The following is a 25,404-nucleotide window of genomic DNA, read 5'->3' as shown; positions in this document are numbered from 1 at the left end:
CTACATCGGTAGACATTAGGATCAACTCATGTGTACGTATCAATGCTTTAAGAGGGCATGGGCCATGCTTGCGAGATGTGAGTCTTGTGGGGAGTTGCAATGGGTTTGTGGGTTGACAGTTTATTGAGTACAGAAAGCAGAGTCTATGACAACGATCTAGGAAACCGCGACGAAAGAGCAGACGAAATGAAATAAGGAAAATCCACAAAAGATAACAAGACGAAGGAAAAGAGACAATATGACAAAATGCCGCGCCGAACCCTTGCGCAGCCAGGATCCGAAACCAGAACCAGTTCATCCCCAGTGAGCCATCATCTCACATCCAGAACATCGTGTCAGCAATAGTGTCTGCCCAAGGGTTTCCGACACTCTTTTCCGGCTCCTGCTCATTCCAATTACGATAGAAGTCCGTCGCCACCCTCTTGAAGACGAACATCTTGGTATCCTTCGCCACCTTCTCAGCATGCGTCTTCTCAATGTTCTTCTCTGCCTTCTCCTTGCGGCGGTGCTGCGCCTTGCCGAATTTCCTCTCTCTGGCTTCTCTGAGGTCTTTCTCGAGATCGCTCTTGAAAATGTTGAGGTCATTCCAGAGAGTCTGGTCGTCGCCGTTGAAGTACTTGCGGATGTAGAGGCGGCCACGTTCGCACAACCTATCAGCGTAGTATGTGGGGGAGACGTAGGATACGGGGGTCATGGATCGGACGTAGGAGTAGCATAGGCTGTGCGTCTAGATGAGGTCAGCATGGTACATGACGAATGAAGGGTGGCACTTACTAGATCACGGAGATGTTCTAGAGTCAGACCGGGAATGCCGTCTTCGAGAACGAAGTAATGCGTAGGTCGAGCAGTGCCCTTGATACCGCTGTGAGATTGCAGGTAGAAGTCCTGGTAGTATGGCGAAGTGACTAGCTTGTCGACACAAGTGCCAGGTGTACAGTTTTGGTTGCCCCATTTGTCTTTGTCTGCCTCTTCGATGGGGTAAAAGCGAGTGTGGTGGCGTTTGGTTACGATGACCGCAGTGAGATTCAGCCACCGTTCCTTCAAGCCTAGACTTGCACGCTTAGTGTTGTATGCGTCGCGGATGGCTTTCAGTTCCGTCTCTTGCACTTTGGGGTAATGTCCCGATGACACTCCGTCTCGATAATAGATGATGTTGGAAGGCAGGCGGTCCTTTGACGAGTTATGGACAGCAGCCCATGCACTAAGTCGTTCAGTGACCATGTCTACTACTGAGCTATAGTCCATGATCTGTCATGGTCAGCAGGAACTCAACAAGCGCAGCTGCTTGTAATACTCACCTCGCGGTCTGTCTTGTCGATGCTTTGTAGGCGCATAGATCCAAGGCACTTTCCGGCATGATCATCCACTGAGCCGACCATTGATGCAATAGATGGCGTACCGGGGAAGGCGTTGGGAGATGGGTGGATTAGATCAGCCCCGAGGACCATAGTGTGTGTCTGGAGTCTAGTCTTGACGGCGTTCACTATGTGGTTGATACCTCCAAGTTTGAGATTGAGCTTCATCATGACGTTCGTCATCAGTTCTTGCTGGGCGGGACGCCAGTTCTCAACCAGACAGAAGGACTGTATACCGACCACTCGATCCGCAACACTTTTGAAGTCTCGATAGGTCGTCAGGTTGTATTTGGGAAGAATCAAGATGACGACTTTAGCACCGAGTGACGAGGCTTCGCTGACTTTGGACTGAATATCAGTCTCGCTTAGTGATCGAAGGAAAGGTTGCATCTGTTTATCATCGATATGTCGAACTTGGTCTTCGGAGATGCCGCACTTAACGAAATGAGGTACGAGCTCTTTGGCATACCAGCCCGGTGATGTTGGGCTACAGCCCGGAGCCGCGATGACGGTGTAGTTGAGAACTTGAGGTATCGTTGTGTAGAATTTCGAGCCAGCGCCCTGAGGCCATTTCCAGCGAGAAGTACTCATTGCTTGAACAGTAGAGTCGTTCTTTCGTCGATAGATCGGGGTGGGGTAGGGAAGCACCAATCGCGGGACCTGAAGCATGGTCGGATGGAGTCGAAGAGGGATTTTTGCCTATGGTCATATCAGTTGAACTCCTTTCGAAGTGTATCTTTGTACTCACGAAGGAAAACGAATCACCGCTCGTCGTGAAGCCAAGGCTACGGAGCCCTTCATTCTCGATGTACGCTCGGCTGATTTCCGGATCTCGACAGGCCTCGTCAACCATTGAAGATGTGTACTGGTCGGGCACTGGTCGGGTGTATGGCTGATAAGGTACGATACGTAGATGCTCTTGGGCATACCATATTGGATGCTGACGTGAGCCAACATTCACTGCTGGTCGTCCAGTGACAGGAGATGTACCGAACACTACCTGCGTCAGCGGAAAGTTATACTTATCGAAATGAAGACTTACCTTTGGCCAAATGATCAACCACAAAAGTATCATTCGTCTCCATCTCGTAAGATTTATCTGCCCTCATGATAAACTTGCCGTTCTGGTCCAGCTTCTTCTTTCTGAAACTCAGGTCCTCGATATTGCCGTTTTGAAGTTCGAATACTTTCCAGTAACGAGAGTCCTCACTGTTCAGGTGGCTCTCCTTCTCCGGATCTGGGTCGATGCGATCGTGGTCCACGTAGACATTTCGACCAATCAGAACCTTCGCTGCCATATCTTTGTCGAATGTATGGTTATCGTTCACAAAGTCGGCAACATTGACTGGTCGGAAGACCGCGCTGGTTGAAATGTTGAAGTTCAGGACGATATTACCCATTCCGGGCTTGACGCTGTAGAAGTAGCCGCGAATGATCTCAAGCGAGTCAGAGATGCTGAAATCGGCTCTCAGTGGGACGCGCGCTTTCTTCACGAAGAACTTGTTGGCGGAGAGCTTATGTACTTCATCATTGAAACTCTTGGAGATGACAAGATTCAGGCACTTAGCGATATCGTCAAAGTTGGTGTTCTCGTAGCTGGGATCAGCAGCTGCGTATCGTGTAAGGTCGTGGACTGGAATTGGTTTGACGAAGCGAAAACGAAGAGCTTGCTTCATGTCGCCGACGGTAATGGTCCTGCCCCACTCATAGATGCCGTCATCCTTAAGCTCCTCACCTTTCTCAAGCTCGAGATGCAAAGGCTTCCAGGACACGATGGTATCGATGTAGTTCGTCGCGAAAGATGTCTGATTCACTTTCAGAAAGTTCCACTCTTCAATAGCTTTCTTGATGAGGGCCCTCAACTTCTTGCGGTTCTTAGTATCCAGATCCAGGATCTTGTATTCGTAAAAAGTCGTGCCATCGTCGATGCTGTATTCGAAGTGATTTGTCAAGATTCTCTCATCAGCTGGATTGTCGAAGAAGTTCTGACGAAGTGCAAAGTCTGGGTTTTGAATTTTGAGAGTTTCCGTTCTGTCCAGCAATTCCACTGAAGGACTCCACGCTCTTCCGGTATTGGTAGGGCCTAGGTCCTGAGCTTCCTCGTTGGGATAGTACATATCGGTTCCCGTGGTAGTATTAGAGTAGTCGGGACCGCGGACGTACTTCGGTGCCTGTTTCGATGATGCCTGTTTCGATGGTGCCTGTGTCGATGGTGCCTGTTTCGATGGCGCCTGTTTCGATGGCGCCTGTTTCGATGGTGTAGGGTTCAGTGGTGCTTGAGTCATCTTCTTCTGGACAGGCGCAGGAGCGACATACTTGTACTTGGCATGGCTCTTCAGGTACTGATCAGCGGCGAGTATAGCTCCTGGACCTATATTTGTCCACACATGACCCTTCTTGCCAGTATTCGCGTTAGCAGGGCAGTTGGACAGCCCATGGCTTGTACTACCGCATCTTCCACATGTGTTGGTATCGTCAAGTGCGGTATCGATAGCTTTCTGGGTCGAGCCTGGGAGCATCAACGGAGCCATGGCTGCGGTGTTGATAGGGTAAGAACCCGTGGTTGTGAGCAACGAAGGGAATCGATGAGAGTGTTGCGAAAGCCTAGACTGTATTCCTGTCGTGCGTAGCTAGACGAGGTATCAGCTGCGTTCGCTGGTGTCTGTCTCAACGCTGTTCTCCAGCGTCTTCATATACCCATCCACGAGTGTGTCTCATTGCTTGCTAGCGCTCTACGACAAGCCGACGCAATCGAGTTTGGGCGGCAGTTTCCAACAACAAAGAGATCCCCCAAACAAGTCGTGATGTCTCAACATGTCGCAAACCTAACAAGCCAGTGTTAAACTTCAGTGAAGCGACTTCAGGATCACTTGCAGCTAGACCAATCTGGTGCACAAGCTCATTGCCATGTATGTCAATCCCACGATTAGCTCTTGCTCAGTGACGAACGTTAGGGTTGTCGAGAACGCGACTCACCTCGATGAAAGCGATGCATCAAGGATTGCTTGTGTAGTGTGCTCCAACGCGTCCACATCCATTGCTTTGAACACAGCAAGCGCCTGTGATTGCGAAGGAACTCGAGTGGGCTGTGATCGTAACGAGGAAATGTGAGCGGCGTGGGGTTGGAACATCTGTAGTCGACGAGTGCGGGGAAAGGAAGCGGAAGTGACGAGGAAGGAAGGAGCACTGGAGTTGGAAGTCGCCGCCCAGCTGCAGCATCGGAGTCGTAAACCTAGATGTTAGACGTCAAGAAACTCCACATCACCATCCACACCACCACCTCAAAACACACACAGACAGAGGTAATATCAGTATCGCTTACTTATAGACAGCCCAACCAGCCAACCAACCAGTCAGCCCAGCCAGGCACCCATCTTCGGACCACAACAGGAAAAAGATCTACACACAAGACAAAAAAAAGATTTGTACATATCTAATGTACAAGTCCCAATTAAGAAGATTACAAGACGATAAGAGTAAGTGCGACATTAAGTAAAGAGGACAAAACCGGGTATATGCAGGGAAGAGCATGCAAGTCGTTCAGGTATCGCGGACAGTGTGTGAGAGAGGGACGGGGATGCGCGGATCGCGGTGGGTAGGAAGACGTTTATTTGGCGCCGGGTGGTAGCTTGACGTTGTTGGAGAGCCAGGCCTGCGGAGGTGTTAGTTCATGTGGATGCCAAGGTTTGAAGACTTTGAACGTACCAATCCCTCAAAGATACCCTCTCCTGTTGTCGCGCAGCTGGGCTCCACCTTCCATACGTGGTCTTTGGCGATCTTGTCTAATTGCAGACGGTCCGAGACTTCCTTTGGTCGCATAGCTATATCGTGTCAGCCCGATATCCCTCACACTGTAAATTATTGTCTACGCACCTCCGCTGAGATCCTGCTTGTTCGCAAACACCAGCAACAGTGCATCCTTCATTTCTCGGTCCTGGATAATCCTTGTGAGTTCCTGCTTGGCCTCGTCGATGCGGGTGCGGTCGTTGGAGTCGATGACGAAGATGAGACCTTGGGTGCCTGCGATTGCGATTAGCCACGTTGTTCAATGGGAGATATCAGCAGGAGCCGGGTGAGGTAGAAGCCATGCGCATGCAGTCGCGTGCATGTCGACTCGCCTACCCGGAACCGTGCCTCCGCGGCCCAACATACCAGAGAAGTAGTGTCTCCAGAGGGGACGGATCTTGTCCTGGCCGCCGACGTCCCAGACGTTGAATTTAGTGTTCTTGTATGTGACGGTCTCCACGTTGAAGCCGACGGTGGGGATGGTGGTGACATCCTGGTCGAGCTTGAGCTTGTAGAGGATGGCTGAGGGAGTTAGCGACAGTGTATGTGGTGTGATGGTGGTGCGTACTGGTCTTTCCGGCGGCGTCGAGGCCCAGCATCAGCAGGCGCATCTCCTTGGAGCCGAAGACCTTGGCCATCATCTTGGATATTGAGCCCCCCATGGTGCTGATTTACGCGTTATGGATCGTGTGGTGGTGTAGAGTGGGCGGTATATCGGCGAAAGCGAGCTATAGCTAGTGCGCGCGACGGAGGACGGTAGACGGCAGGCGGTCGGGCGTGATAAGGCGTGTCGGTGAGATTCAATGGCGGTCGTGTGTGGGAGAAGACGTCAAGATGTAGACGGCACAGGAGATGCAAATGTGTAGCGACTCGGGACAGGGTCTCGCGTGGGCGCTGGCGCTGTTCATGAAATGAGGTTTCACGCTGCTCAGGAGTGAAACCGCAGCAGGCGCGTTGCAGATCGCAGCTGCCAAACGTCTGTGCTCCGCCCAACGGCTTGATCGTGACGGGTTCATCCTACACGCCAACCACACACCTCCATCACCGCCTCTCCTGCTTTTGCCTCAGTCGGCGAAAAGGGGCTCACAGCTCGACAACGCCCTTTGATTGCGAATCTTGGCTAAGATGAAGCAAAGGGTCTCCGCATGCGTTACTCGCTGCATCTGCATGCGCGTTGGCTGCACGATAGCTGCAGCTAGCCATATAGTTTCCAGCAGCCTTTCCTGCCGTGTGACTTTGCCGCCGCCGTTCGATTCACCGAATGCCGGCAAACGCAGGTACGCGGCGCTACTCCTGAGATTGATGAAGCCGTGGGGTCTGCGCCGTTCGCGTGGGAACTGGCAGCAGTTCACTCACTGCATCTTGCCTGTACACACGGCGTTACCGTGACGTATTCCGATCTTCCCGTTTGGCTAGCCCTCCTTCGGGATTTAGTCTCTGCTATAGCCGGCTCAAATATCGTCGAGGCCTGATATCTCGGGCGAAATAAGCCGATGCAAGAAGTTTTCTGCGACTGGTTGCTCGAATCGTCCCTCCCACTGCCCGAGCATGACTGCTATAGTCAAATGTTGGTCCGCGTTACGAATAGTTCTTCACAAGGCCTGTACACTGGCCATGCCGGGTTAGTACCGTCCACCATGACGTGGTACACCGTGCGGACCATGTGTTGAAAGAAGCATAACTACCGAGCTTGAGGGATTACTGAATCGGGGAGGAACCCTGGCGCCAAGCCTAAAGGAAACTTGAAAAACATCGTGTAGAAAGCCGTGCTACCGAAAAGGAAGGTGTTCGCAAGCAATACATGAGCTGTTCAATAATCGGAACGCAATCTTCATTGGATGGAATGTATTCTTCCTTCATGGCTGCCAAATACTTTTTATGCAGGGCATTATTCTCCCTACCCCACCACTATGCAACGCCTCCAGGGCTTCTCGTAAGATGCTCGCCCAAGTATCACATACTACTCTACACCTCTACGCCGACCACTATGCAACGACCCCACTACATCGTGAGAGCTTAGAACCCATCATCAATCCCCCGGCTCTTCTCCTCCTTCCTCCTCTCGTTATTAACATCCCACCACCACTGATGCGTCTCCCACGTTGACTTCCCATCCTCCTCTTCCCAAGGCTTCGGACTAAGAATATAGTGTATATTCTTAACATTCTCGTCCCTCCAGATTACATCATGCACACCCTTATTCCTCAGCGTCTTGAGCGCATTGTACGTATACGGCAGCGTGACCCAGCGACCGTTGAACAAATCGCCCAGCAGCGATTGGTCGGCGAAGTCGTAGTCGCCGGATGCCTCGTTGGAGAGCTGCTCGAGGATCAGGTTGTAGGTTGCGAGCGAGGGGTTTACGACTTGGAGGCCGCCGTTGGGCATACGGAGGCCGGCGGTTGAGGGGGCGCCCGTGTGTTGGGCGGTGGTAGGGTCGGCGTGTTGGGTTGTGAAGGCGCAGTTCTCTGGTATCCTAGAGGTGTGTTAGTCTACATATCATATGCATGCATAAGGGAAGAGACATACCAGTCCTTGGGGTAATGCGGCTTCTTGAGCGGATTGCACACGCACGCGTGGCTCGCTGCAAACACTCTGTTACCCTTGCCGCCTGTACTCGGTGCGTCCAGCTCCAAGTCCATGAGCTCGTCCATGTTCTGCAAGACCAACATGTCGCTGTCTAGCTGTACCACCCTATCATACTCCTCCAACGAGAAGGGCGTAAGCTTGCTCCAGCAGTCGTAGAAGCGCGGGTCTGCGGTGAAGTCCTTGGACTTGATTGGCAGCAGGTACTTGACATGCTGTTTCGGTATGCCGCGCTCATCGAGCGCCTTGTGGCCTTCTTCGGGGAAGGTATCCGTGTACAGAGCGATGAGAGGGTACTTCGTGCCGTGTTTCTTGAGCGAGTAGTCGAGGGTAAGGAGGCCGGTGAGGTATGCCGTGTTGGTGATGAGAGTCGTCCATACTGCGCCGATGTCAGTACAGCTCTTCCAAACGCGCCCCGCCAAACATCCAACATACCTTTCTTCGACTCTACACCCGCAGCGGGCGCCGTCGTCGCACTCGTAGTCGCCGACATAGTTACCTAGAACACGTGTATCGAATGCGCGCGCGCCAGCAAAGTTATCAGAAGGTATACAGAGTAGTTAGTGAAAGCAACGTTAGTAGTTGATTAGCAACAGAAAGATCAAATCGCGCCATGCTCGGTCGCACGCGATCGCAAGTGCATATGGAGGGGCAGCCGCTAAGGTCTATGAAGGAACCATCGTACCAATCTGGCAAGCCAATCTCAAGGGTCCAGCCCTGGAGAGACAGCCTTGGAAGGCACTAAAACGCGACTTCGGGGGTCCGAACACCGATCTCTCGGCCCTGTCGACATCGTCACCACATCGCGGGCGCTTGTACGTTTCCGATATGCGGAACCTGCAAGTTGCCTACTGACCGCTGCTGACAATTCCACCGAGAATAATGGTTTGAGTTGTTCGACGGCCCTGCTTCTCCCCAATCTTCGTTTCTTCGTGATCTTCTTGACGTGTTGCATGCCTTTTGTGCTTTTTCTTGGTCGGGAGGCATGATTCCGATATTGTACCGGAGAACAGCGACGCGACAATGGCTACCTCAGCCCTGAACCTGAAAACAAGCGACTCACAGCCGGCGGCCACCGCGCTAATAGCTACCTCTGATGAGCCGAAGAAGTCTCCCAAGCACTACCGCGGCTTTGTCGCTGGGGTGTTCAGCGGAATTGCGAAGTTGTCTGGTAAATTATTCCTCCCAGGCACATGCGTTGACATTGCTAACAAGACACAGTGGGCCACCCCTTCGACACGGTGAAAGTCCGTCTCCAAACGACAGAGAAGAGCCATTTCCGCGGCCCGGTAGATTGTCTCATGCAGACACTCCGCAAAGAAGGCTTCGCGGGGTTGTACAAGGGCGCTACACCACCGCTTGTAGGATGGATGTTTATGGACTCCATGTACGCAGACACATAGTCCCAAGCACCCCATCATGTTCCGTATACTAACACCACAAAGTATGCTAGGCTCCCTAAGCGTCTACCGCCGCGTCCTCAACGACCGCCTCTTCAACCCCCCCTCACACCTCCAATTCGGCGAACAACAGCGTAAACTACCCGTATACGGCCACGCGTTAGCAGGCACAATGGCAGGATGGACAGTTTCCTTCATCGCCGCGCCCGTCGAACACATCAAGGCACGTCTGCAAGTCCAGTACGCCGCGGATAAGAAGTCGCGACTGTACTCCGGGCCGATCGACTGCCTCAAGAAGATATACACTGGTCATGGAATGAGGGGTGTGTATCACGGTCTCAGTGCTACACTGCTCTTCCGCACGTTCTTCTGCTTCTGGTGGGGAACCTACGACCTTTTTACGCGGCAGTTGCAACAGCGGACTTCGCTGTCTGCTCCGGCTGTCAATTTCTGGGCGGGAGGTTTGTCGGCGCAGGTTTTTTGGTTGACGAGCTACCCGAGTGATGTGATTAAGCAGCGTATCATGACGGATCCGCTGGCACAAAGAAGGTTTCCGAGGTGGAGAGATGCCGCGAAAGCGGTGTACAGGGAGCAAGGTTGGAAAGGGTACTGGCGGGGTTTTGTGCCATGCTTCCTGAGGGCGTTCCCGGCGAATGCCATGGCATTGGTAGCGTTTGAGGGTGTCATGAGGAGTTTGCCGGAATAAAGCGACGTACACATCCTCGCTTACACCACCATATGTTTTTGGAATTAGCGACTCATAGCATTGTGATACCACTCTTAGATGATAGATGTATTATCTAGTCAAATACAATATAGCAAGAAGACGTTTCTCTTGTCGTCAGATCATCACGTCGTTTCGTAGTCTCTTGTCACATAACTCGTACCTCATAGCTTGCCCTTGCCGTCCTCGAGCTCGCAGAACGCCTTGAATGTTACCAGGCCCTCTGCACCCTCCTCGTCCTCGGCATCGACATCGCTCTTGATGACGACCTCAGCAGTGGCACCAACGAAGTAGACGTAGCCCTCCTTGATCTCCTCCTCCTTTGGTCCCACGCTAATCGTTCCCTTGCCCTTCGTGCAGAGGATGATGCTTGGCCCATCAATCGGATCGAATGTCGCCTTTCCACCTACCCGGTTAAGAGCAGTCCTTACTACGGCGAATTCGGGGATCGGTGGGTTGTACAGCTTGTTGCTGCTGTTGGAGCTATACGCCGGTGCGTTCAGTCTGACCTGTGAGTAGTCTCTGGGCTCCATCTTCTGCTCGCTAATCGGCGCATAGCTGTACGTCAACATTTTCGTCAGGTTGTCCACGTCCTTGAATTTGGGTGTGAAGCCTGCGCGGACAACGTTGTCAGAGCTCGCCATGCACTCGATGATGTCGCCGGAGAGGTAGGCGTGAATGTCATCAGCCTTGAGGAACATGGCTTCGCCGATGTCGAGCTTAACGTAGTTGAGGAAGAACTGGACGAAGAGACCGATGTCACCAGGGAATTGAGAGTTCAGACGGACGACAAGGTCCGCGAGCTCTTTGCCGTCGTTGGAGGGTGGGCCGCCGTCCGCAAACTTGTCGCCCTCAGACTCCGCTGCCTTGACGAGCTCTTCACTGGCAGATGATAGCGCGTCCTTGTCCGTGTTCATGAGCTTTGTAAAAGCAGATTGCAGAGCCTTTTTGTTCTCTTGCATATCCTCTTCCTTGTCCGAAGTCTCCTTGCCGCTGATGGTGTCTTCAAACTTCTTTGCCTCTTCTTCGCCTACTAACTTTCGCAATGAAGGAACGGTCTTGAGGAAATGGGCGATTTCGGCGAGGGGTCGGAAGCCGCAGAGGCCGTCGAAGGGAGTGACCGCAATGGTCATTTCGGGCTTGTGGTTGTCGTCTAGTGAGGTCAGTATTTCTGTTAGAAATTTCCGTAATCATGCTGACCTGGGTAGTTCTTGGGGTCGCTTGCATGCAACTGTTCGGCAAGCTTCTTGTTCGGGTGTGCCTGGATGCTCAGGGCCTTGTTGATGGAGAGGACCTTGAACAGGAAGGGAAGCTTGTTCTCATAGCGCTCGGCAATGTCTGTTGATAACAGGGCTTGGTTTTCTTCGAAGAGGTCGAGAAGCGTTCGCTGGGTTTCCTTGTCTTTGGAAGGGAGCGACGGGTGTGTGCCCATCCATAGCTAACCGTGTCAACGACGCGTCAATCGCAGGCCAGAATTTCATACCTCGGCATATGGCTTCTCCTCTTCAATCGAGAAATCTGAAGCGTTTGCAGCGTGGAACTTGGCGGCTGCAGACTCTTTGCCGACTTTGCCTGCGTTGGTTCAGCATACTGCTGGGGCGAAGGTGAGTGATGACGCGGGGCACGCACCCCAGTCGTAGCTGTTCACACCTGAAAATAGTTAGTCAATGCTTGCTCAAATCAGTTTCACTATCTTGACCTACCGCATTCTAGTCTGATAAGAGGGTTCCGCATCTTGAAAATGGTTTGGTCGAGTGTGGAGGTTGCGTATGTATTGCGATGCCGCGATTTGGCGGAGGAGCTCTGGGCGGGGTCCACTTGTTTGGTCCCGCACAATCGTCACCCTGCCGTTGGTTTAGGCTCATCCCCTCTCCCATGACTAGCGTACCCTACCCTGCATTCCGCCGACTACATGCCCCGACGTTGATCATCTGCAGCTACTTCCCTTCCTCCACCTCAGTCTGTCGCTTCCACACCACCACATGAACTACCTGCAGCGCCTTAGGTAACACGAAAAGAGCTGGGGAGTTGACGGGCCACAACTTCCTCAACATGGCAGCCCGCAGCAGGCCCCGTGGTCAGTTGAAGGAGGAGTTCGACGAGGAAAGAGCCCTCTGGAACTCGATCAAAGCTGACGGACGTCGCGTTGATCAACTCATGGTACGAATATACTTTCTTCATTAACACCAGCATTACAATCTGCATCTCCATATCTATCGCCAGCATTCCTCACCATGAGCGAAGTACCGCGTGATCTTCGCGATTCTGACGGCTACTTGGGCCATACCCGAAATAAATATGGAAGAAAGCCATATTACTATGACCAAGAAGATACAGAGGAGCAGCGGCTTCTCTGGGAACAGATCAAGACAGATGCCAGACGCGTCGACAAATGCATGGTATTACACAGACCGTGCCTTGTCGCATGCATTATCTAAATCATCTACACATGAATCCGCTCCCTTGCTGACATGCCGCAGAAAGAGTCGGATGCCTTGCAAGAGAAAATCACCGCCCTCGTCGCAGAACAGTCTGCTCGTCAGCGTTCGTTGCCCAACTGACTACTACATATTCGTCCCACTGTGCTAACCCGGCTAGACCGCGGCGAGGAAACCTCAGCCCGTATTGATGACGAGCTTGAAGACCTTCTGCGCGAAAACATACGTAATCTAAACGAGGCACAGACCCTTCTCCAGCAGGTCGAAGGCGGCAACGATGTCTCCACTCAGATAGAACTCCTGGCTGCCCTCCGTCAGTCAGAAGAGGCCCCGCCCTCAGCATCACGAGCCACCAGTGTTGGGCACGGAAAGTCTGGACGCGACCGCCAAGGCAAGCGAAAGCACAACGACAACATCGACGACCGCGACAGCATGGCTGCGGACAGTCCTGGAGGTCCCAGCCCAAAGGTCGTTATCAGCAGTCAGAAAGATCGACTGGTGGCCAAGTCGGGCAGTAGCAGAGCAGGATCGGTGCCTGTTGCGAGAGAGGGCAGTGTGAAGATGGACGAAGACGACTCGGGTAAGGGTAAGATGGTTCTTCCTTCTTCCAAACCAAAGCCCACAATCAAGTACAAGACCAAGCGTTGAGCTGTACTTTGCTATTGGCGTTCACCTTAGACGGCAGACGATACCCACTGGCATATTTCCTTTCGGCTTGTTCGAGGTTTGTAGTCGGATAGGCAAGCTCATAATCTCACCTCATCTGATCTCATACTTCTTTTCATGTGCTCATGCCACCATGTACCATCTCTTCTATCACAGCGCCCTTTTTACACATCGTCCCATGTCTTTTCAGACACCACGTCAGCTGACGACATTACTACAGAAATCCGACCACGTCTCTCGCCACAGACAGAGGTCCTCTACCGAAACAACGCGAAGAATCGCTCTTCAGCGTCCTCCATGTCGTTCGAGGGCGAGGGCATCCTATGCCGCGTGACATCCGTAATCGGCGAAGGAAAGCAACGTCGGTACGAGATCATCGATGCTGATCCGGACCCACCGACACCATCAGTACCATACCGTGCTTCCGTCAATCACCTGATACCCATCCCACCACCCTCATCAAACACCACATTACCAGACCTTAGCAAAGGCAAGAATGTTCTCGCTCTCTACCCAGGTACCACTACTTTCTACAAAGCGGAAGTGGTGGCTGTCTGGAAGCAGAGTGATGGTAAGGTCAAGAAAGAAGATGGTGGCAAAGAAGGAGATGGTGTGGACAATCTCGTTAGGTTGAGGTTTGAAGGTGAAGATGAGGCAGATCGCGAGATGAGTGTAGAAAGGAGGTACGTGCTGCCTGATAGATGAGTGAGTAGCAGTTTGGCTCCCCAGGGAGGGATGGACTTCCGGTCATAGCAGGCTCGCATCGAGTCTCATTGTGGAGTGTTGGATACCATTGGGGGAGGTCGTTCTTTGGCATGGGTTGGCTGCGGATACCTCTTGTGGTGTATTTTTGCTTTTTACCCTCGCATACTTTAGTCACGCTTTCTTTACCTAGTACTATCGATACCTTATCACTAAAAAGTCATACCCATCTGCAATGGTTCGCTGTCTAGTCAAGCCATGGAGTGGGGCCAAGCCGCTAGCACCAAAGCAAGCAAGCGCCATCTGGACACGTCCCAGAGCGCATCGCCAACAAGCCTCAAGACTCCGCAACGCGAACCAACCTGACCCCGCACAAGACGCAGAAAAGCATTCTATACCCCGATCTAGTGTCGCGTCACCGAGAAGATCTTGGTAGGCGCCTACGATCCCACCATCAGACTTCCAATCCAATCACGAGCCCGACTACCGAAGCCATCAGCCCGCGCCGCACGCCAACTCCACCAATATCCGCAGCTACCTAATCTCCACCACCCACCCACACTATTGTCGCCATGAACAACTTCTCTTTCCTCGAGTCCTCCCAACAACAACAAGCCCAGCAACAGCACAATCAAAATCGCCCTCCGCCCTCTCCCTCACATTCACAAGCCGGCAGTATTGCAGGATCGCAAGTTAACGGCGGCGGCCAAAACGGCGTTCCAATGGTTAATGGCCTACCCAGCGGCGGCCAGCAGACGGACATGAACCATCTGTGGGCGGTGGTGCAGCAGCTGAGTCAATTGCTAGAAGAGAACAAGGCGCAAACGAGGGGTATCGTGGAGGGTGTCGCTGCGATACAAGGAAGGGCTGCACAAGAAGAGGGAGGTGAGGTCGGTGGGCTCAATCCGAGAAGTGCAAGTGGAATGGGCATGAGGGAGGTTAATGGAGAGATCAATGGTATGTTGAGTCTGCATTGAGAGGGTTTGGACGACGATATCCGTCTGAACTCGGATGAACACATACTAACACACATTACAGCAGCGACAGTAGCACATCTACAATCACAGCTATCGAGCGCGCAAACAACCATCGCATCCCTAACCTCAACGAATACATCTCTCTCCGCCCTCCTCACCGACTACGAATCCGCTTTGACGCTTCTCCTCGATAAACTTCGTCCGTACGCATATTCGCAAACCTCAGCCATGCTTGCTCTGCACAAGCACTACCAAGGGCTTCTAGACCAGGAACGCTCAACGTCTATGGCATTGCGGCTAGAGCATGCAGACTGGCAGGCCGGGTTGAGTCGCGTCGCGGAGAACGCAAGGAGCGCATTAAGATGCCAGAGCGAAGTCGAACAAGGATTGAGGGGCAGATGTAAAGAGTTGGGAGAAGAGAATCGCGTGTTGAGACGGATGGTGGGATGGGAAGAGAGGGAAAGCAGTGATGATGAGGGCGAGGACAAGGCATAGTTGGGCTCCTGTGAGATGTCATAGGAGGTACATCTTTCACGCATTTTTGTTATGCATAGCGTTGGCGTTTGGGAATATCACAAGTCGGTCACGCTTCTGGAGGGGCATACCCACGGCTGGCGTATTCTTTCACCAATTGGATGACACTGGAAGATATGGACGTCAAACATATTCATTTGCAAGCTCCCACTTCGCTTTCAAGCAAACAAAACCCTGGACAAATTCCCACACGAATGTAATAACGTTCATCGAATCTTCCATTTGAAACCGCGCCGATATCGTACACGGGAAATATAACTATACAGGACGCAGCACACGACTCCTGGAGCTATTGAAACCTCCACTGCCCTCTCCATAACGATAGAAAATCGCAATCCACCCCACGACATGATACGCATCCGCATCCCTCACGACCCCCAAATCATCTCCTTCAAAACCATGAACGTCATAGGTACCATCGCCTTGATACACAACTGAGGCTACGTTGTGCATCTCGCAAAGAATGGTGTGGCCCTCTGACCTGAGCCAGGAGCGCGTGTCGACCACGTCTTGTTCCGAGACTGTGGGGTGTGGGGGAGGGAGGTCGGCTAGTTCCGTGGCCGGGGGGAGAGGAAAGAGAGAGTCTGTTGATGGAGATGGTGAGGGTGGGGATGGTGAAGATGGGGATGGAGATTGGGAGCGCGAATGACGGCGCTGTACTTCTCCATAGGGTAGTATTTCAGCGCTCCTGAAATCGTGTAATTCGTGCAAGGCGCCTACGACAATCTCTGCGTTTAGTTCTTCCCGGAAACGTTGGTGGATAGCGTCGTTGCGTGCTATGATAGCTTGCTCGACTGTACCGGTATTCACGGGACTTGTTCCAGGATCGGAAAGTTCGAAGCTTTCGGGATGGGAAAGTTCAGAGGTGTCTTGACTGGTTGCGTCCTCGAGGATTTCGCCTTCCTCTAAGCCTTCCTCGTCCTCTTGGGAATGGTCAGATGCCCATCGCTCGTGAGTCTCTGAATCTTCGTCAGCCTGACGGTCGTCGTCGCGTTGCTCTTGCTGGTGATCCTCATTGTCCCCTGCATTCTCCGCGGCCCTCGCTTCGAATTCTTGCATATTCTGCGGGACCCAGACCTCGCCAATGAAGTTGGAACCCCTAATCATCCAGTTCACACAGTTCACTAGCCCACTGCGTCTCGTCTCAAGCTCTTGGCTTTCCCGAGAGCCAGCAAGGCCGTCCTCGCTGAGCCTGTTCCGGATATGATTCGCTACGATAAGCTCAAGCCAGTTGTCCCCGATCTCTTCATGCCAGTCGCATATGAACTCGTGCGCTTGGGGATGATGTTCACGATGCCAATGCCTCCTCACTTCGCATACAATGTACACAAAATCCAGGTCATCATTCCGGATTTCTGCATCGTACCATGAGTCAGCGTAAGCCATAAGCCAGTAGAAAGCCTCGCGGTTGTATACACCCTCGTTGTGCTCTTCTTCGTTATCGCGTATTTGTTCGGGTGTCAGAGCATTAAGGAGACAGAAGACCGTGCAGCACATGGGACAGGCGTTGCGGTTCTCACTGGCTGATTTCATCCAGTCGAGACAACATTCATTGTGGAAGATGTGGCCGCATGGAAGGCGCACTGCAACGCCATTGTCCCAGTTGAAGTCTTCCCAACATATACTGCAGGAGTCGGGAAGCTGCTCGGAGTACTGAACGGACCCATCCATGGTAGCTATGAATTGCCCCATTGCGGGCAAGTCTGGCATGACACCATCTTGCTGATCAGGAACTGGAGCGGTAGTTTGCATCGACATGGTTGAGTTGAGTTAGGGGTGTTGCTTGCTTGACAGTTGGGGCAAACGAGTGGAAGCTTATATACGGACTCCTTGGGGCTCATCGGATCTCTCCTACAGGGAAAGCGATGCTCAATACATGTTGCGGGTAGGGTATTTCACTTCGCGCATCGCCACAACTATATGCCCCGCATATACTGCTACCTATAGACATTCACTATGAAGGCAATCACATGGCCGTATATAAATATAAAGCGCCAGAAGCTGAATCACCCACCGCTATAACACGCACCAAGATCACACTCGCACTCCGCACTCAACCAGCTCGCTTACCCTCCGCTGACATGGCATCCAACAACCTCCCCAGCCTCGAGCACTTCCTCGATGAGCGAATCCATCAACAAACCCGAGACTTCGGGGCCACCAGCGACTCGAACTGCGCCATCTGTCTGGAGCTCCTGCAAGTAGACTCCCAAGATCGGAGTACCCGCCTCGCTCAACTCCCCTGTCAACACACACTGCACCTCCACTGTCTACGAAACATGACAGAAGGTTACACCGAGAACCGCAACAAGTGTCCGAGCTGTCGACAAGAGCTCTTCGAGCTAAACTTGCTACCACCAGCAAGGGAAGCGCTAGCGCGGAAAGAAAAGGAGACGTATTACGACCGTGATGCGTCTTTTGACACCAAGCGCTATACCGAGCTATTGACGATCACCGACAACCTTTTCGACGAGCAACGCAGACTCCATGGAACTGGTGCGGAATGCTATGTCGGGATTCCAAAACGTGTATGCGCATCGCGGATCCAGGCGGGGCTTCAATGGGTTATGATATGTGAAATGCACGCTGCGGCTGAATCCGCATGGTTGGAGCTTGAGGTTGCTCGGCGTGTGGAGGACCAACTTAGACACGCTAACATGTTGGAGACTTGGTCTGGTCGTATCTTCATGGGGGCGTTGGAGGTCATGCAGGATATGTTCGACGAACAGTTCCAGTGTTCGGATGATGAGCGCGAGCCCGAGGACCGCGTTTCGGTAACGGAAGACGAGGAGATGGAGGAAGATGAAGAGGAAGCAGAAGAAGAGGGACATGAACGACCAACCCCGCAGCCCTTAAGAGGATCTATGAATGAGATTTTCGGTGGAGCTCTTGCAGCGCCATGGACGCCTACATCTCAGGCTTATCGTCCGATGGAACAATCTCCGAGTCCTCCGAGGGCTACACCACCACAGCGATCAACTCAAAGTCTACCACCACCAAGCCCGGATACGACATTGATGGTTGAAGACTGGCGCAGAGAGACTCGGTCAGCACCGTCTGCTGCAAGTTCACCTACCTTTTCACACACATCATCAGACGACATGTTTGCAGCCGGGATAATAAACAATGTCCGCCAACAAAACCAAAGCGCTCAGCAGCGTTTCCTCCAAACCCGCGAGAGACTTCGGCGAGACCGAGTCACCGTACTTGAGGTCCTTAATGTGGCCTCGGCGGAGATATATGGGCACCGGGCGCGACGGATCAAACTGCTTTCTGGAGTTGTAATTGGGATTGTGAGAGATGTTGACGGATACGACATGGTGGGTAGTATGGCGATATTTTGGCGTTGGAAAACACAGGGTTGACGTGCTTCGAGGATGTTTGGACGTCAGACTGCCGGGTGATAGGTTGGTTTGCAGACTACAAACGCTGTTTGTCCGTTCGAGTGGAGGGGCATCAATTGATTTGTTGGCTACGATCGTTTGAGGTTCGTGGCGCCTGACCTTCGCGCCGCCTCTTCGGGACGACATGGTGTTTTAAGAAAGGTGATGGCGTCATTGACGAACGACGTTCACGCCGACAGCGCATGTTGGATGTCACGCTGATGAATACTTCGTCCCATGTATTCCCCCTCTAGCGCCATCTCAGATGTATAAGTACCTCTCCAACCCCCCGACTTCTTCTTTCCTCATCACTCAGACATGGTCTGACCAAAAATGACTACCCTCACATGGGATGTCTGTCTAAAAACACGATTCTTACCTGGTCATGGTTTTGCTGGAGTTGAAAAGAAGATTGCGATGTCGATCGATATGACTTGAGATGGTCTATTGACATGGCGCACTAAATTTTAATTTGAGATGTGACTCTGAACATGACTTTCGCACCAGATTTTTGCACCCAAGCATAAAAGACATGGATAAAAATAGGAGATTTTTGAATAAGCAATGATTAGAATAACGGACGAATAACCATCCCAATTCGCATGCCCAGACGTCCGCTCGCTAACCCCCGTCCTTACCCCAGACTTCTACCTCGGCACAACTAGCAATCCCCCGCTTATCGCACCTCACCACTTTCACTTCCGTCCCCCGTCCGAGTCCACTTCTAACGCAATCGAGCTACCCGACGTGCTGTCTTGGACTAGTCACCCCGTTTATGCAGCGGCGTCAGCAGAGATGCCTCGGGGTAGAGTAGAACCGGTGGATGGGTGCGCTGGGTTACACCATGCATGTATCGCGACTTCCCATCTCGAAAAGTGTCGTTGTTATATTTCAGACATTTGGATCACTAAGCAGAGGAAGGAATCGGTAGAACGTAAGTTACTATTCCTGTGTGTACGTGTACTTGATTGAGTGGTCGCTGATGGATGCCGAGTAGGATTTCGCTGACGCCTATATCGCCGGGCGTCTGACTTTGCAAGCCATCAACAAGGGCTACGGCACGGAGCGCATCGTGGATACCAATAGTGGGCCAAGAACCAAGAGTGATAAGAGTGGACCCCGTCATTACAAGTTGATTCTCCTCCTCGACATCTCTGCGACGTTTGCTCAGCCAGCACATTGAACCGCCACCATGGTGATCAAATCCCGCTATTCGTTCCCCATACCCCAGGTCTCACTACCAACGTACATCTTCGATTCGCCTACCGTAGAACTACCAAAGGAACCGTTTTATCTTTCTGCAAGCGAACCTGAAAAGTACAACATCTCGTTACACGATCTTCGTCTCTATGCGAAACGCTTCGCTTCAGGTCTGCAGCGCGCAGGCCTCCAACCAGGAGATCGCGTGTTGCTCTACTCGGGAAATACGCTCTTCTTCCCAGCAGTAGTGATGGGCATCGTCATGGCAGAGGGTGTCTTTACCGGCGCAAATCCCACTTACATTGGCCGAGAGCTAGCGTATCAATTGAAAGACAGCGGAGCGCGCTTCATGGTATGCGCAGAGGGCAGTTTGGACACAGGAATCGCGGCTGCGAAAGAGATTGGCATGGGTCCTGAGCGCATCTTTGTCTTCGACGATGGTGTTGCCACGTTTGAGGGCCGTAAAGTGGAGAAGAAGACGGAACTCGGAAATGTCCGCCACTGGACTGAACTCCTCGATACGCCAGAGCGCGGGGACGCATACTCATGGCCCGACTTGAAGACCCCAGAAGAGCTTGATCGCATAGTTGCTCTCAACTACTCCTCGGGTACGACTGGTGTTGCAAAGGGCGTTATGATAACGCACAGGAACTATGTCGCAAACTGCAGCCAACAGATCCACATCCAGACCACCAGCCCCGACTACCATGAGAAGCTGAAGAAGAAGAAGTACCTTTGCTTCCTGCCCATGTATCACGCTATGGCGCAAGCGATCTTCTGTTTCGGTGCGGTAAAACAACGCGTACCAGTTTACATGATGCCCAAGTTCGACTTTGTCGAGATGCTACAGAATGTGCAAAAGTACCGCATTACGGACATGGTTCTGGTACCCCCGGTCATCGTGGCCATGGCAAAGCACCCCGCGACGAAGAAGTTCGACTTGGGCTCCGTGACGGGCGTGTCTTCGGGCGCTGCCCCACTCGGTCGAGAAGTCATTGAGGAATTTGAACGACTATGGCCGAACGGCCAAGTCAACGTCAAGCAAGGTTATGGCATGACGGAAGTGACTTGTGCCGCAACGACGTTCCCACCTTCAGCCTACTCGTCCAGCTTCTCTGTCGGCGAAGTCCTAGCAAACTGCGAAGCAAAGATCGTCGTAGATGACGACGGCAAGGTCGAAGCGCCGCAAGGCGAGAGAGGCGAGATCTGGGTTCGCGGACCTAACATCATGAAGGGGTACTGGAACAAGCCCGATGCGACCAAAGAGACTCTGACAGAAGACGGGTGGTTGAAGACGGGAGACGTGGCATATGTAGATGAACAGAACCACTTCTTCATAGTTGATAGGAAGAAGGAATTGATTAAGGTCAAGGGTCTACAGGTTGCACCCGCGGAGTTGGAAGCGCTGCTGCTGGACCACCCAGATGTGCAGGACGCTGCTGTTATTGGCGTTAAAGCGTAAGTTTGCCCGATCACCTCCGGTCTGTATCAACTGCTGACCTTTGTCAGTAATGGCGATGAATTGCCTCGCGCGTACATTATGCCTCAGTCGCCCGACAAGGCGACCCCAGAGACGGCTGAGAATATCAAGAAGTGGCTGGCTGAGCGTGTTTCTAGACATAAGCGCTTGGAAGGTGGTGTGCATTTCATTGATGCGATTCCGAAGAATCCTTCTGGGAAGATTTTGAGGAAGGAGTTGAGGGAGAAGGCTGCGCTGGAAGATACCAAGGCGAGGTTGTAGATTTGATAGAGGCGTTCATAGAGTTAGACTCTTAGTAAGACAGCGATTCAGCGTTCCGAGTCAGCCACCGTCTGATCGAGTACGGGATCCAAGTCAGACCTGGATTTCTTTCTTCAACGCCTTTCTTCCAGAATGTCAACTGTCCCCGGAACATGGATTTGATGTCTTCGTGATTCTTGCTGCTTTGATATATACATGCAGCATGCTCCGCTCGTGACTGACACGTTCATCGACCATTCCCGCATAACACCTTAGTTGCTTCGATGTCCGTTCTTGGCTGCCCTTAGCTCGTCCATCTTCTTGACCCGCTCCTTGAACTCGTCGTACTGGCACTTTTCGTATGAATGCCTCTCGTTCTAGAATTCTTGTCAGCCGCCCGCTCTGGCCCTTCTTCATCCATTCTCGCGTACCTCGCACTTCCATGGTAGGTAGTACTCCTCGTACCGACACCGGTTCAAGGGGATAAGAAGATGTGCGCATGAGTCTCGGTAGGGGAGCGGTAGTTTGGCGGCGCTCATTTCCTCGCGGGTAGCCTCTGCGGTCCCGTCAGTTTCTATTACTTGAATGCGTAGGATGCGTGGGCCGGCGTACTCCTCGGCTCGCCGTCGAGGCCGACGGCATGCTTGATGGTCTCTGTGACAGTCATACTGGCGGCTCGGGGTGTTGTTTATCGTCAATGGCGCGCGGGGGGCTGGTGGGCGGAGGGTCGTCGGCGGGCGAGCTTGGTGAGGTTCACTTGGTGTCGGCAAAGGCAGCTGATGACCCCGACGCTTGGCAGGGCAGTCGCGAACGCGGACTCCAACGCGCCTTCCCCCAGGTCTGACGCGAACCGCAGACACGCCTTCACGAAATCACTTGACACGCCCCGAGACACCTTCTACAGCTAATCGAATGGTGAAGATGGCCCCCGCGCCCGATGGCAAGATTTACTCGGCAACATACAGTAATGTGCGCACTCCCCACTGCTTGCGACACCTCACCTTTGCGACGATGCACTGACAAAGCCCGCCTGCAGGTCCCCGTCTACGAGTGCAATGTCAACGGCAACCATGTCATGCGCCGCCGCGCCGACGACTGGATCAACGCGACCCACATCCTCAAGGTAGCCGACTACGACAAGCCTGCGCGAACCCGCATCCTCGAGCGCGAAGTCCAGAAGGGCGTGCATGAAAAGGTCCAGGGCGGCTATGGCAAATACCAGGGCACATGGATACCGCTGGAGGAGGGCCGCCATCTGGCAGAGCGCAACGGCGTCCTGGACAAGATGCGCGCCATCTTCGACTATGTCCCTGGCGACCGCAGCCCTCCTCCTGCGCCCAAGCATGCGACTGCTGCGTCGAATCGCATGAAGCCGCCCAAGCAAACTGCGGCTGCGGCTGCTCGGAATGGTAAAAACGTCTATTCGCTTGAGTCTATGCAGTGTAGGAGGCCACTCTCATTGGTCGTTGTCAAGCATGGATACGGGAGATTGGGCTGACTGATATCGCAGCATTCGTAACCACCAGCGCGCAGTCGCAAGTTAGCGAAGAGCCGTACGAGGCCTCCCAGATCAGGTCGCAGATCTTCCGCGAAGAGACACCGGACAACGAGACTGTCATTTCCGAGTCGATGCTGGGCGACGCAGACATGCTGGATTCATACTCGACGGGCGGCAATAGGAAGCGCAAGAGGGGGATGGACCAGATGTCTCTGCTCGATCAGCAACACCAAATATGGGCAGACCAGCTGCTGGACTACTTCATGCTGTTAGACCACGAATCTGCCGTCTCATGGCCTGAACCACCGCAGAGCATAAATCTGGACCGCCCGATCGACGAGAAGGGACATGCAGCCATGCATTGGGCAGCGGCAATGGGTGATGTGGGGGTCGTGAAGGAGTTGATACACCGGGGAGCGCGCATTGATTGTCTATCGAACAACCTAGAGACTCCCCTGATGCGCGCCGTCATGTTCACCAACAACTTTGACAAGGAGACTATGCCCAGCATGGTCAAGATTTTTCAGCAGACAGTTCACCGGACAGATTGGTTTGGAAGTACCGTATTCCACCACATCGCAGCGACAACGAGCAGCTCGAACAAGTACGTTTGCGCGAGGTGGTATCTCGACTGCATCATCAACAAGCTGTCAGAAACATGGATACCAGACGAGGTCACGCGGTTACTGAACGCAGTAGACCAGAATGGCGACACGGCGATCATGATTGCTGCGCGGAACGGGGCGAGGAAATGCGTGCGAAGTTTGCTGGGACGTAATGTCTCCGTAGACATAATGAACAAAAAGGGCGAGACGGCAGACGATCTGATCAGGGAGCTCAACAGTCGACGACGAACGCATGGACGCCCACGGCAAGCTTCATCGTCACCTTTCGCGCCGCCACCAGAACACCGACTCAACGGACATGTGCCACATCTAGATGGCGGACCGCTAATCCCAGTGCCATTCCCCAGCATGGCTGTCCGAGAACCCATCCAGTACCGCTCACAGACCGCTTCAAATCTCATGAACAAAGTCGCGCCAACGCTGCTGGAAAAGTGCAAAGAGCTAGCCGAGGCATACGAATCCGAACTGCAAGAGAAGGAGGCGGAATCCTTCGACGCAGAACGGGTAGTTAAGCGACGCCAAGCCGAACTCGAAGCCGCACGGAAACAAGTCGCCGAGCTCCAGCTCATGTCGAATGGCATACACATCGACCTCAACGACGACGAAGCAGATCGGCAGCAAGAAGAAGAACTGCGGTTACTTGTGGAAGAAGCCGAGTCCCTACTTGAGATTGAACAAAAAGCCGAGCTCCGACGCCTATGCAGTAGTATGCCACAGCAAAACGCCGATACTTCGCCTGTGGATGTAACAGAGAAGATGCGACTAGCCCTCCTACTCCACCGCGCGCAACTCGAGCGGCGGGAACTCGTCCGAGAAGTCGTCAGTAATCTCAGTGTGGCAGGTATGAGTGAGAAGCAGGGCACGTACAAGAAGCTTATTGCGAAAGCGCTGGGCGAGCGCGAGGAAGATGTCGAGTCCATGTTACCGGAGATTCTGCAGGAGTTGGAGGAGGCGGAGACACAGGAACGGGCCGAGGGATTGGATGGGAGTCCGTTGTAGGGCTTTTGTGGTGAAGTTTTGGGGCTGGGTTGGTTCGGTGGATTAACGAGTATTTATGATCAAGATAGCGAGACATCTATCTCTTAATGTATACATGTATTCAAATCTGGTCTACCGTTTGGCGATATGTCTTTCTCGCAAGCTACTCGCCTTCATCAACATTGCCAAGAGGATGTCGTACGCCAAGTTGGATCAACTTTCACGTGTCGCAAGCATGCCATGGGTACGCACCTGTAGGTTTTTAACGTAACTTGTACAATGAAGGAACTAAACAGGTGCCCTGAAGTCTTTGTTGGTATAAAAACATAAATCTGTATTTGTCCGAAGACGATGTAGCCTTCTGAGCTTTTGTTCTGTGGTTATACTTCGTGGGAGATACGTGCCCAGTAGTTTCCCTAAACGCAGGAATGGGTGCTTGCAAAAACAGGATCACCTGCGAAGTAATAGAGAGCCAAAAAACGGACAAAGGCGGGCTATAAGTGCATCACTCATGTCTTATCTCTACAAGTCTTGTGCGCCTTCTAATCTTTTAGTTTTCAAGGCGCAACCACCACGTCTCTTCACTCCACCAACGACAGCCCCTAGTTTCCAACCCAAAGTACCTAGGTTACCGCGTGTATCTCGAAAACATCCGGCCGCGCTCATGGTTCGTGAGTGTGCCGCTAATGCGAGACACTTGCTGGCACATGGGTGCCCAGGTGGTGTGCGTGGGGTTATTATCTCTCACATGACCCTAGATGCAAGGCGGCTCGCTCTCACGCATGAGGCTAAGCTATGACGTGCTCAGGCGGAACTGCGGTCGACACCCAACCT

General features: G+C 52.8%; 10 protein-coding genes across 10 annotated transcripts; 4 read left to right on the top strand and 6 right to left on the bottom strand.

The window, feature by feature from the left end:
* Positions 1–316: 316 nt before the first annotated feature.
* On the bottom strand, positions 317–3,886 carry J4E83_006841 (uncharacterized protein; the record flags this gene model as incomplete). The annotated part of the gene is made up of 5 exons (XM_049333751.1): positions 317–727; positions 775–1,248; positions 1,299–2,054; positions 2,104–2,351; positions 2,398–3,886. The coding sequence occupies 5 exons, from the start codon at positions 3,884–3,886 to the stop codon at positions 317–319; spliced, it is 3,378 nt and encodes a 1,125-aa protein (XP_049187007.1).
* Positions 3,887–4,962: 1,076 nt separating this feature from the next.
* On the bottom strand, positions 4,963–5,803 carry ARF6 (ADP-ribosylation factor, Arf Arf6; the record flags this gene model as incomplete). The annotated part of the gene is made up of 5 exons (XM_049333750.1): positions 4,963–5,007; positions 5,061–5,176; positions 5,229–5,375; positions 5,508–5,663; positions 5,710–5,803. 5 exons carry the CDS (start codon positions 5,801–5,803, stop codon positions 4,963–4,965), a joined length of 558 nt encoding a protein of 185 aa, XP_049187006.1.
* Positions 5,804–7,157: 1,354 nt separating this feature from the next.
* J4E83_006839 (uncharacterized protein) lies at positions 7,158–8,217 on the bottom strand (the record flags this gene model as incomplete). Its single annotated transcript, XM_049333749.1, has 3 exons — positions 7,158–7,614; positions 7,668–8,103; positions 8,160–8,217. The coding sequence occupies 3 exons, from the start codon at positions 8,215–8,217 to the stop codon at positions 7,158–7,160; spliced, it is 951 nt and encodes a 316-aa protein (XP_049187005.1).
* Positions 8,218–8,747: 530 nt separating this feature from the next.
* J4E83_006838 (uncharacterized protein) lies at positions 8,748–9,830 on the top strand (the record flags this gene model as incomplete). The annotated part of the gene is made up of 3 exons (XM_049333748.1): positions 8,748–8,895; positions 8,946–9,111; positions 9,170–9,830. The coding sequence occupies 3 exons, from the start codon at positions 8,748–8,750 to the stop codon at positions 9,828–9,830; spliced, it is 975 nt and encodes a 324-aa protein (XP_049187004.1).
* A 182-nt stretch (positions 9,831–10,012) lies between these two features.
* On the bottom strand, positions 10,013–11,582 carry J4E83_006837 (uncharacterized protein; the record flags this gene model as incomplete). The annotated part of the gene is made up of 5 exons (XM_049333747.1): positions 10,013–11,001; positions 11,049–11,286; positions 11,332–11,420; positions 11,478–11,498; positions 11,552–11,582. 5 exons carry the CDS (start codon positions 11,580–11,582, stop codon positions 10,013–10,015), a joined length of 1,368 nt encoding a protein of 455 aa, XP_049187003.1.
* A 318-nt stretch (positions 11,583–11,900) lies between these two features.
* J4E83_006836 (uncharacterized protein) lies at positions 11,901–13,657 on the top strand (the record flags this gene model as incomplete). Its single annotated transcript, XM_049333746.1, has 4 exons — positions 11,901–12,008; positions 12,329–12,392; positions 12,447–12,872; positions 13,173–13,657. 4 exons carry the CDS (start codon positions 11,901–11,903, stop codon positions 13,655–13,657), a joined length of 1,083 nt encoding a protein of 360 aa, XP_049187002.1.
* Positions 13,658–14,226: 569 nt separating this feature from the next.
* Positions 14,227–15,126, top strand: J4E83_006835 (uncharacterized protein; the record flags this gene model as incomplete). The annotated part of the gene is made up of 2 exons (XM_049333745.1): positions 14,227–14,611; positions 14,693–15,126. 2 exons carry the CDS (start codon positions 14,227–14,229, stop codon positions 15,124–15,126), a joined length of 819 nt encoding a protein of 272 aa, XP_049187001.1.
* A 297-nt stretch (positions 15,127–15,423) lies between these two features.
* J4E83_006834 (uncharacterized protein) lies at positions 15,424–16,923 on the bottom strand (the record flags this gene model as incomplete). The annotated part of the gene is made up of 1 exon (XM_049333744.1): positions 15,424–16,923. The coding sequence occupies one exon, from the start codon at positions 16,921–16,923 to the stop codon at positions 15,424–15,426; it is 1,500 nt and encodes a 499-aa protein (XP_049187000.1).
* A 2,817-nt stretch (positions 16,924–19,740) lies between these two features.
* J4E83_006833 (uncharacterized protein) lies at positions 19,741–21,489 on the top strand (the record flags this gene model as incomplete). Its single annotated transcript, XM_049333743.1, has 2 exons — positions 19,741–21,206; positions 21,258–21,489. 2 exons carry the CDS (start codon positions 19,741–19,743, stop codon positions 21,487–21,489), a joined length of 1,698 nt encoding a protein of 565 aa, XP_049186999.1.
* Positions 21,490–21,740: 251 nt separating this feature from the next.
* Positions 21,741–22,135, bottom strand: J4E83_006832 (uncharacterized protein; the record flags this gene model as incomplete). The annotated part of the gene is made up of 3 exons (XM_049333742.1): positions 21,741–21,845; positions 21,900–22,024; positions 22,081–22,135. 3 exons carry the CDS (start codon positions 22,133–22,135, stop codon positions 21,741–21,743), a joined length of 285 nt encoding a protein of 94 aa, XP_049186998.1.
* Between the last annotated feature and the right edge of the window lie 3,269 nt (positions 22,136–25,404).

This window comes from Alternaria metachromatica, assembly GCF_023757995.1.
Source record: "Alternaria metachromatica strain BMP 0045 chromosome Unknown scaffold_16, whole genome shotgun sequence".
Lineage (NCBI taxonomy): Eukaryota > Fungi > Ascomycota > Dothideomycetes > Pleosporales > Pleosporaceae > Alternaria > Alternaria metachromatica.
Note: the sequence above shows the minus strand (reverse complement) of the source record. Positions and strands in the feature narration are given on the sequence as shown.